We start from the raw sequence: 11,735 nt of genomic DNA, 5'->3' as shown, positions 1-11,735 counted from the left end.
TGGATTTGAAATGGAATGAAATTTCATTTTTTATGAATAATTTATAAAAACAAATTAAAAATAATTAAATTACTTTTTTATTAATGAATTATTAGAAAACAAGTGTTTTGACATATCTTAAAAACATTATTATATAGAAATCCTATAAAATCCTGTGAAATCGTAATCACCCCCATGACATTTCAAAATCCTATGTTCAAGGGATTTCATTAAGGGTGACAATGGGTCAAGTTGGGCTGGATTCGGATTCAACCCATTTATTAAACATGTTGAAAATCTCAACCCAATCTAACCCAACCTATTTAATTAAATGGATTGACAATGGGCTGCCATGTTTATGATTTTCATAACTCAATTGTTAAATATATGGGTTGAACCTGAGTTGACCATTTTAATTTTAATAGTTTAAATAAAAAAAAGACTAAGACTATTTAATTTTTTTGAATAAAATACAACACAACCACAAATACAAACAAATTGTTCAAAGTTTGAATTAAAACACAACCATAACAAATATATTGTTCAAGATAAATTAGAAAATTTTAAGTTTTAAGTATCTCGACTTCCATTTTCACCAATCCTAAGTTCACTCTCGGTATTACTTTTCTCTTGATCCTCTGTCTTCTCTTGAAGAGTTGGATTGGACTTTGGAGGCAATAATGGAGCAATGGACTAAAGAATTTTCTTAGGGTTTCATGATGATTAACGGAGACGATTGAAATTTGGACTTTCATCTCACGACGGTAGGATTTTTAATTAAAAATAAACAAAATTAAAAATTAGAATACTAGATATAATATTAAGAATAAAATAGAATTATATAATATTTTAAATGAGTTGGAAACAAGTAGAAAACAGGTCGAAAAATTCAACCCAACCCAACTCATTTATTTAAACGGGTTAGACGGATTGACCCATTTATTTAAATGAGTTGAAAATTTCAACCCAACCTGTTAATTCTGGGTTGGGTTAACGGGTTAGGTCATTTTTTGCCACCCCTAGATTTCATATCCGAATAATTCTACAAACTAAACATGAGATTGAAATAGATTTGAAATCCAAACCCGTCCAAATTCATTTTATTCCCACAAACCAAACGGAAGGATGATCCAAGTGACTTCATTTCTGCATTCTGTATAATGCATGCATGCATGCATGCCTACTACACTCCATCATGAGTGTTGGTTGATGCAGTGCAGGCCTTCTTTTTGTCTGCTTCATAAATCATAATCACTTCAGCTATCAGCTTTTAGTGATTCAGCCAACACGTCATCACCCTCTCCTTTAAATTAAACTAAAAGCTTTTAGTGATTCAGATTTCAGACCGTGTATCAGAGGGAGGTCTTTATACTCGTTTCTGTGCTTTCATTGGAGACTCACCGATTTCATGCAAGTCAAATTAAGAAGCAATATCTCGTTTATTCCTCTTCTACTGAAGCATGATATCGGCCCATCACAGTTGTAATTACTTCTGAAATAGTGTGGCTGCAACAACTTTTGAGAGACTTTGGGACACTAGTACTGTTCGAAAAGGCCCGTCACAACTGTCATCATGGCGCGTTATGGCTCAAGACTTGCTTCTCATGCACGTTAAGCCCGATGGTGTAATGCACGGTTTTTATGACATGATATTTGACTTTACTTGTCTTTTTAACGTCTTATTTGTTAATTTTTAATATATAACTTAACTTTAATTGTCACAACGTACAGTATGCTCCCATGTTTTGTGATAACAATTCTGTTATTCATTTAGCTTCTAAACCTACTTTTTCACGAACGCACTAAGTGTATAGAGATTGAGTATCACTTTATCCTGTGTCCACGAAAACTACTGAGATCATTTCACGAAAACAACTGATCTACTTTATATATTGTGTCCAAACAAGTTTATTTAGTATTATTATCATTGAATACAGTTGTAATTATATAGGGTTGCATTTTCTTGTAACATGGGGAATGGTAGCTTCCTAGTAAATTCCTAGACATTGAAAGAAACAACAATCTTTTAAGGATCATAACTTTTGAATTTTCAATGGTGTTGAGATTGAGATCTGAACAAGATCCCAAGTCTTGTTTCCCATTAAAAAATAATCCTTACATGTGAAGTACACCAAGATTTCATATGAATAAAATACCTTAAAAGATTCAAATACGAAACGAACCAGTAAATCTTACACTTGTACCCATATCGACCTCTCTGACATAGTATAAATAATTTGCCCCTCTCATATACAGAGTTAGAAAATATCTTAACTAAAATCATATCATATGGTTGAACTATTTGTACAAAATACAGAAAATACACACAAATCTATCACCAAGTTCTCAGATACCATCTCATAACCTAAGATAAGAACACCAAGATGAAGATCCACCCTCCATTTTACAGCTAAATCATATGCCACTTCCCTAATTCATCGACCACACCGGTACCCATCATTTCCTGTAAAAATAACAGTCGTATTTATATCGTATGAGAAGAGTAATAATAAAATAGACCCATTGAACCACAAGGGTGGTGTCTGATTGGTTTGAACTTGGCTCCAAAGGTCGAAAGTACCAGGAGGAATAAAAATCCCCTTGTGGCCACGGAGGTTCAAATGCGGTGACTCCGGGCTACCAAGCAGGTGGTTGCCCTGAGATTAGTCGACTCGCATAGCGGGTTAGATATCCAGGTTAATTAAAAAAAAAATTAGAGTCATTGGATTTGTATAAAAAGATAGATTTCACCATATGTAATTAATTACCTGTGATAATGGTTTGCTTCATCTATGGTCTCCAAACCACCATGATTCTTATGATCACCTTTCTTTGCAGCCAAACACACACTGTGATTCTGACTTTGACTTTGAGTTTGACTTCTTCCAAACCTCCACCACCCTGAACTCTTTGGCAAGAAAATTCCATCATCATCATCATCATTAGCAGCAGCAGCAAGAAGCTCATCTCTGAGTGTGACCACCTTCTCCTTCAATGGCAGAATCTTGGATGATGATCTGAAGAAGAGTTCATCAGCAGAATTCGAAGCGAAACAAGGGACCGAAAACTCGAAATCAGAAGACACAGGAGCTTCTGTGTAAGTTGTAGTGCTGTGCTTCATGTTGGCTGCTGCTGTTTCACCAAAATCATTTGAGAAAGAGATTCTTGGCCCCAAGAACCCTCCTTGTTGCTGCTCATTGTTGAGTTGCAGGTTTAAGCATGCCATTGATTTTGTAAGAAGAAAGACACACTGGTTCTTGTTTCCTCCAACTCTATAAGTAGCTGCCACTCACATGTTTCTGCTGATATTTATACAAACAGATACTTTTTTATTTTTATAAAAAAAAATTAGATGATTGCAATTTACAACAAGATAATATATTATATACACTAGAATACAAGTACCTGTTTAGCTTGATATGTAATTTAAGTAAATTTATGATTTTTATGTCAAAAGTCTAAAATACGTTAACCACAAGGGTGGTATCTGATTTGTTTGAGTTTGACTCCAAAGGTCAAAAGTATCAGGAGGTCCCAAGTTCAAATCTAAGAAGGAATAAAAATCTTCTTGTGGCCATAGGGGTTCAAATACGGTGACTCCGAGCTATCTGCAAAGCAGGTGATCGCCTGGGATTAATCGGCTCACATAACGGGTTGGATATCCAGGTTAATCAAAAAAAAATTATGTTCTAATAAATTTATAACCAAGAAATCTTTAGGGCATTGTCATTTAATTATTTGTAATGATCAGACGTCACAACAATCTGTTTTAGTGAGATTTGTGCGACCATAAAAACAACACTGAACCTTTATAATGTTTTTGTCGTGAATGTTTGACGTTTTTTGTATCTTTACAATGTTTTGTTGTGAAAGTTTAGTGTTATTTTGTGGTCTCATAAAAGCAGGCCGGTGTCACGTAGATCCAACCCATGATGATGATATATTTATATATTTGTAACGATGAATTTGTACTGTTAAGTTGGAAGTTTTCACGGAAGCTGTCATTTAATTTGACTTTTTGGAGTTGAAGACAGATCTTTCAGTGGTACCCTACCTCTAAACAGGACATGATGGCTTCTTTTGTTTTGTTTTGATTTGATTTGATTTATCTTCGGCAATATGTAACCAACATTACAACTAAGTTCATCGAACGCCTAAAATATCTAGCTAAGTGTCTTAATATGATGTTTTAAAAAATATAAAGCGTCTCATCTAAAAATGTTACAATAGATATATAAGATGCTTTTCAGTGTTTCGCCAAGTTTTTAGGACACTTCTAAAATAAAATGTCGTATTACTATTTTATCAAAAGTGTCCAATAAACCGTTTTTATAGTATATTTTTCAGATACTGTCATATAAAATAACTAACACGATACTTTATTTTAAGAATGTTCTAGAAAACTTGTTAAGAAGCACAAAGGCATCTCATCAACCTATAAACCTAATTCCTATAAAGTATCTTATTAGGGCGTTCATACATTTTAAATGTTCTATATAAACCTAATTTTGTTGTAATGTAATATAGATATTTGTTGGTTGTATTTTGTCATGATTCATGAATAATACTAATATTGACGTTAGAAATCCATTTCACTCGATGTTTGTATATATAAATTGGAATAAAATCTTGCCCACAAATCTTTTCTTTTTCTCGTCCCACCAATCACAAAAAGACATCTAATTATTTTATTGAATATTACTTTATATAATTTATGTTTTTTTTTTCATTCCTTCTCTGATAATGTGTTTTTATGTGATTAATGAACATAGATGGTACATGGGATTTTTTTTATTAACCTGGATATCCAACTCGCTATGCGAGCCGACTAATCCCAAAACGACCATCTGTTTTGCAAATAGCCCAGAGTCACCGTATTTGAACCTCCGTGGCCACAAGAAGATTTTTATTTCTCCTTGTATTTGAATCTGAGACCTCCTGGTACTTTTGATCTTTGGAGTCAAGCTCAAACCAATCAAACACCACCCTTGTGATTGGTACATGGGATTTGAGGTGTAACATCTGGGAAATTTGAGGAATTATCATGTTCGATATAATTGGTGATAACGAGATATAAAACGGTCTTTTAGAGAGTGGATATATGTATTTAAGATGTTAAGAGATACTTAGAAATATTAAGTATTTGGAAAAATAATAAGAAAATGAAATGCAAATTTTAGAGGGGAATTTGGATACTTAAAAACTTTGGTGGTCAAAATGAAAATCTAGAAACTTGAGGGTGCAAATGAATAAACTCCTTTAATTTAAGGAAAAGATCGGCTTCTTGTTTTTGGACGGTAAGAAAAATCAAGCCGGGCTATACAGATAAGGAGAGCTTAATGTTTAACTTCGTCATATGTAATGCACGCCTTTAAAATTGTCGTGACCAAGACATGACTCCTGAGGCTTAATGTTTAACTTCGTCACCATGACACGTCTCATGCCATTTAGAATCTTGATAAATGAATTTCTTTAATCTTTTTAAGAACAACATGATTTTTTTAACTGTTATTTAAAAAATTTAGAAGAATATTTAAAAAATGTAACATTACTCATCTCGTACGTATTTTTTTTGACAAAAAGTTGATTATCGACAGTTCTAACCGACCTCACACAAAACCCGCCTCCAAAGGCATAAATGTGAGGGGGGACATCACTCCCAAGCAAACCCAATATCTATTTTATATTTTACGTCATCAAGTATATGATATTGTAACAGTAAAAATGAATAATTCAAGATTTTCTGTACTTCTACTATCATGGTTCACGGTTATAATGTTCCAAACAGTTTTTCTGTACAAAGAATATGGTATATATTTTGTAAAATTCATATTAAAAAATATATATTTTAAGCAGATATTCTTAAATGCATGGTTTATAAAGTTTTTATTATTTTGAACTATAAGGGTGGTGCTTGATTGGTTGAGCTTGACTCTAAAGATCAAAAGTGTCTGTAGGTTCCAAGTTCAAATCCAAGAAGGAACAAAAATCATCTTATGGTCACGGAGGTTCAAATGTGGCGACTCCGAGCTACCTCCGCGCTATGTGGTTTTGAGATTTTTTTTTAATTTTTGAATAAAATATAAACTTGAAGATATTATAAAATTTTGAAAAAAATAAATGATATTAGTATCAAATTAACTACTTAAAAGTTTTCATTGTAATTTATTTAATTTAATTTTTTATTATAATTTAATTAAAGTTTAATAACGAACTAATTTATTTTCGGTTTAATATAATAATGTTATTAAGATAATAATTAAGTATTCTCTTAGAATTCAATGATTATCTTTTTAGATTTTATATATATAATATATTTAATAATGTTTATCTGCAATTAGTTAGACGATTTGAACATCGAGTTTTAATAAGATGTACTCACACATGTTCTACTTGTAATCTTAAATTTTAAGTAATATGCATCAATAAACATTATTTTATATATAAAAAAATATTTTATATTTTTTTATCAAATGCTTTATAAATTATAGATAAATAGTAATATATTGATTTATTAAATTAAATATAATAAAAAAATTAGCAATATTAATGGCAGGAGTTAAAATGGCTCTAAATGACAGAAGAGGTGGAAGGATGAGTTGGGGGCCAATTTACCCCCTCGAATAAAAAAAGCTTTGGGAGGATGGGCCCACTTACTTATGAACCAGATATCATTAATATATGATTTCATATTAAATTAATAAAAAAAAAGTATGCACTTTTAAAAACTATGGTCTAATTTGTTTTTGAGATCTGGTTTATAAGTAAATGGCACTATTCTCCACAGCTTTTTTATTTAGAGGAGATTAATTATATCTTTATATATTATTGTTAAATGTATTTTTATTTAGAGATTTTTAACAATTGATTTATAATTTTTTTTAAATAGAGTAAAAAAAAAATCAAAATCTCTATAAAAGTTGTAAGTAAACTACTTTATTTTAACAATTCTACTGTTAAATATATTAATAAAATATTAAGTATATTTAATAAAATATTATTTCTTTCTCCTACATATTTAAGTTCAATTGGTAGGATATGATTAAAGTATTGTTTTTTTATTCTATAAAGTTTTAGAGATTTCTTTAAATTTAGAAAATTTTACGATCTTTCTCTTCTTTTTATTTCTCTATTTTAGCACTAAGGATAGCAGTTCTGTTGAAGCAACAAAAATGCTAAAATCTCATTTTTTTTTTCAATTTTAGCATGACTGTTAGAAATGTTCTTAAAAAATCATAGACAATCAGTAAATACTTTAAATGAGTGTTTGGTCAAAGGTATTAAGCAATAATTAATAAAATTTATAATAAAAATTATTTTATTTTTTTATAATATAATAAGTTTATTTCCTAAAAACCAAAATTTTCATCTCAGATTAAATAATGTAATTTTTATTTTGATTTTTGGAAGCTGAACCAAATAGTGATGAATAAGGAGAGCAAAAGATGGTGAGAAAAAGAAAAAGAAAAAGAAAAAGAAAAGGTGATTTGTAGTGTTGTGGGAGTGGGAGGGGAGTGGATGAGCTGTAGAGACATGTGTTTGACCATGTAATTAGTGGGTCAAAGTCAAAGGTCAAACCAACCCCTATCATTACCTCCTTGTCATTTTCTCATCAATTATTCATCTCAACTTCCCACCATAAAATAACCCACCTTTATAATTATATCCATCTCTACTCTACTTCTTCCATCCATCCAATCCCAAAACTCCACCTCATTTTCCATTTCCATTCTATTTTTCAATATATATATATATATATATATGATTACAAATTCATACGAGAACATTTTTATCTTATGAAAATATATAAAAAAAAACTCATCACGTAACACATGAAGAGATCTGGTGATTTAGAGACGACGTAGCCCATACCTAGGTCATGCCAAAAGTCATTCACATCTCTGAATTAGTGTCATATATAATTGTTTGTAGTATTAGGGTATTCTTGCATTTCATAGAATGAATGTCTTCTTGTTTAATCCCCCTCCTCCTCCCCTTCCCAAACACGCACATATAATGGAAGGTTCAAATGAAAAAGTTAAATATCGTGAGAATGTAAGATAAGTTCATATATGAATTATTGAAAAATTCTATTTGAATATGTATATGTGAACCCGTATGAATAATCTGTAACATTGGTTCATATATTCATCTCTAAATAGATTTTTTTCTCGAGATTTTTTCAATTATTTACTATAAATCTTCCTTTAACTTTTTTCTTACATTTTCATGATATTTAGTCTTCTTATTTGAATCGGTCTACACACACACACACACTCACACACACACACACACACATATATATATATATATATGTGTGTGTGTGTATATATATATATAGGGAGTTCATCTGTTAACCCAATATATGGTGTTAACTTTGTGAACTCATCTCATTTATTAATCTCTGACATTTATGGTTGAGATTATTCATGACACAAAATTTAATTAATCGCACATGGAGGCAAGGTAACATATTGAACAATATTTACAAGGGTTATTTTGGAAAAAGATTTTAATGATATGAGATTCAATTTGTTCACTCATGAACACATGCTTAAATTCATATCAGTGTTATATCAACAAGCTTATGTCATTCATGTTTGAAATTAAAGACTATTCATGAGTGAACAAAGGTTCATGGTTCATATGTACTCATGGTTCTTGATAAATGTATTCATGGTCCACCGATAAGTACATTACTTTTAGTGGAGATAGTGAGCCACGGTTCATCGGTGAACACCTCAATGAACAATGTTATAGTTTGAGTTCATACTGAACATTAATCATTGCGTCAACAGTCAACAAATGATTTCTTTATGCAAGTTAGTTTATCCACAATTTACAACTATGAACATATTATGGTTTACTCATTAACACATGCATTATTTATTATTTCATTACATGTTTTTTACGAAATTGCTTAGTTGTAGTGGTCAATTAAATATGTTTCAATCAAGACCAAAAAAGGGAAATGGCTAAAAACATGGAACATGAATTTTTTTTATAACAGTCAATTAAATATGTTTCAATCAAGATCAAAAAGAAAAATTACTAACATACCTTCAATATTAACCGCACACAGAGAGATATGAACATTAAGTTTAAAAACTTTTTGATTGGTCTATTGAGTTAGTATAGTTAACACTCTTTTTGGGTTAATAAATGATCCTGAAGTCGAAACTTTCGAAAGCGCACTCAATGGTTGAAATACCAGAAATGGTATTATACCGTGGCGCTTTCCAAATGAAAGAACCTGAGCCTATAGGTGTAGGAATCAATCCACTGTCTTGTTGCCCAAATTGATTAAATCAAAGCATTAAACTAAGAAGAAGAAAAAAGACAATCCCGACGATACCTCCATATTTTCCGACGATACATTCAACTCACTCTTAATGGATGTAGAGACGCTGTCGAGGAACTTAATCGATGATGTACATAGCCGTCGATGGTAAAGCGTGAATGGATGTACAGAAGTTGTCGATGAACGCAATCGTGAATCATGCAACTTAATTTCATGAATGCCCATCGTGAAATAGCACATTTTTCGTAGGAAAAAATGAAGGTATCACGAGACATTTCATCAACATGCAACTATTAAGAAAATAAACATAATGGAAATAATGGCTATTATCGATAACTGCTCAAATTAGAAAAAATAAATTAAAAAATGACAAGAATACCCTTGTGGAATTTATTTATTAATAAAATAAATTCAATTCAAATGCTTTATTATGATTGGTAGATAGGAGTTTGCATAGTTTGTTTAAATTGATTCGTTTGTATTTGAAATCCATTATATATATATATATATATATATATATATAAATATATATATAGGCCTATTTAAGGGAGAACTGAGTTGTTTGTGGTAACTGTGAGAACCAATATTAACCACAAATCAATAGATAAATTAGAAAATTTATAAATTTGGTAATTTTAAATTAAAATTTTAATGCAAAGATATTTTTGGTATTTTAAAACTCTCCTCTCTCCTCTCTTCTCTCTCCGGCCACCGTTCTCCGGCCTCCGGCCACCGTCCTCCGGTGATACCACCGTAATACCTAAAAATATTGACTCTGTTAAACAAAAGATACATTGTGATACTTAATCATATATAAGATGCATAGTGATACCACTGTGTTACATCTTCGATCGACCACACAAACGACATCAATGTGATACCCAAGCACATATATGATGCATTGTGATACCATTGTAGTATCACCGGAGGACGGTGGCCGGCGGACGGTGGCCAGAGAGAGAAGAGAGGAGGGAGGAAAGTTTTAAAATACCAAAAATATCCTTGCATTAATATTTTAATTCAAAATTGCCAAAATTATAAATTTCCTAATTTATCTATTAATTTGTGGTTAATATTGGTTCTCACAGTTACCACAAACTAATTAGTTCTCATTTGATTAGGCCTATATATATATATATATATATATATATATATATATATATATATATATATATATATATATAGGCCTAATCAATTGAGTCATTTTATTATATTAATTGTATTACCTTAATTATCATAGTTGTATTCATCAACCATATCTGGTATCATAATGTGTATTACAATGTATTAATTTTTGTCGTTATACGAAATGTATCACAATATATTTTTGTTGTTTTAAGAAGTGCAACACAATATATCAGGTAATGTTTTCTTTACCAAGTGTATCACACTATGTTTTTTCGTTATTTTATGAAGCATATCACAGTGTGCATCATGTGTTGATATGGTGTTCGTTGGAAACATGAGGCGTTTGACGGAGATGGTTGAGAGGAGAGAGGAGGCGTTTGACGGAGATAGTTGAGAGGAGAGAGGAGAGAGAAGAGGAGGGAGGAGAGAGAAGAGAGGAGGGAGGAGAGAGAAAAAAAATCTAGAATGACTAAAATGCCCTCAATTAATATTTTAATTTAAAATTACCAAAATTATTAATTTTCTAATTTAATCATTGATTTATGGTTGAGATTGGATCTCACGGTTACCACAAACTAATCAGTTCTTTCTTGAATGGACCTATATATATATATATATATATATATATATATATATATATATAGACAGATTCAGTTGCAAACCTACCGTTGTGAACCCAAGGACAAACAAATCACACCACATGCCTCATACATTCGTGGGATATTCATCATGAGTAGTGTATCATTTATCATGAATGGTGTAAAAATGCATGTTCATTATTCATGATAAATGAAAAAAAAAAAAAACAAGGATACTGTCGCGCTATTGTTTGTCCTCCAGTTCACAACGAAGATAGGTTTGCAATTTAAAATTTCCTCCATGTACATGGGCATAATTAAATAATTTTTTTAACAATATTGACTATTGAGAATTGTGAAAAGTAATAAATCATGTTTCGTTCATATCCGAAACAATATATGTGAAACAATATACTGAGATTGGTTTTCACATATTCTCAACAGTTTTAAGATTCTCGCTTATATTTCTCCATATATATACAAAATAACGTAAACAAGTGCCGAAGATATTGCAAACACATGAGAATAAATTCAGCGAAAAGAAAAAGCTGTGAAATGAAAGGAGAAAAAGCTGACGGAAAAAAGGACAGAAAAGTTAAACTCGAAGATATCAACCCGACTATAAAAATAAATACAATATTAACGTTGGTCGTTGTCGTTGTATTAATAACATAATGCAAAAGAAAAATACAGAAATAGTTGAAGACTTGATTCATGAGACATTATGGAGAGTAGTTAGTTTTAGAGAG

The 11,735-nt window shown here is 31.0% G+C and overlaps 1 protein-coding gene across 1 annotated transcript; it reads right to left on the bottom strand.

Moving 5' to 3' along the window:
* Positions 1-2,116: 2,116 nt before the first annotated feature.
* LOC112507339 lies at positions 2,117-3,252 on the bottom strand. The gene is made up of 2 exons (XM_025111888.1): positions 2,748-3,252; positions 2,117-2,443 (listed from the first exon to the last, which is right to left on the bottom strand). The coding sequence occupies exons 1-2, from the start codon at positions 3,203-3,205 to the stop codon at positions 2,437-2,439; spliced, it is 465 nt and encodes a 154-aa protein (XP_024967656.1). The 5' UTR covers positions 3,206-3,252; the 3' UTR covers positions 2,117-2,436.
* Between the last annotated feature and the right edge of the window lie 8,483 nt (positions 3,253-11,735).

This window comes from Cynara cardunculus, assembly GCF_001531365.2.
Source record: "Cynara cardunculus var. scolymus isolate 2C chromosome LG 2, CcrdV1, whole genome shotgun sequence".
In the NCBI taxonomy this organism is placed as follows: Eukaryota; Viridiplantae; Streptophyta; class Magnoliopsida; order Asterales; family Asteraceae; genus Cynara; species Cynara cardunculus.
Note: the sequence above shows the minus strand (reverse complement) of the source record. Positions and strands in the feature narration are given on the sequence as shown.

Bases quoted from the DNA above. Each gene is read 5' to 3' on its own strand.
- LOC112507339 (XM_025111888.1), bottom strand. From the start codon at position 3,205: ATGGCATGCTTAAACCTGCAACTCAACAATGAGCAGCAACAAGGAGGG.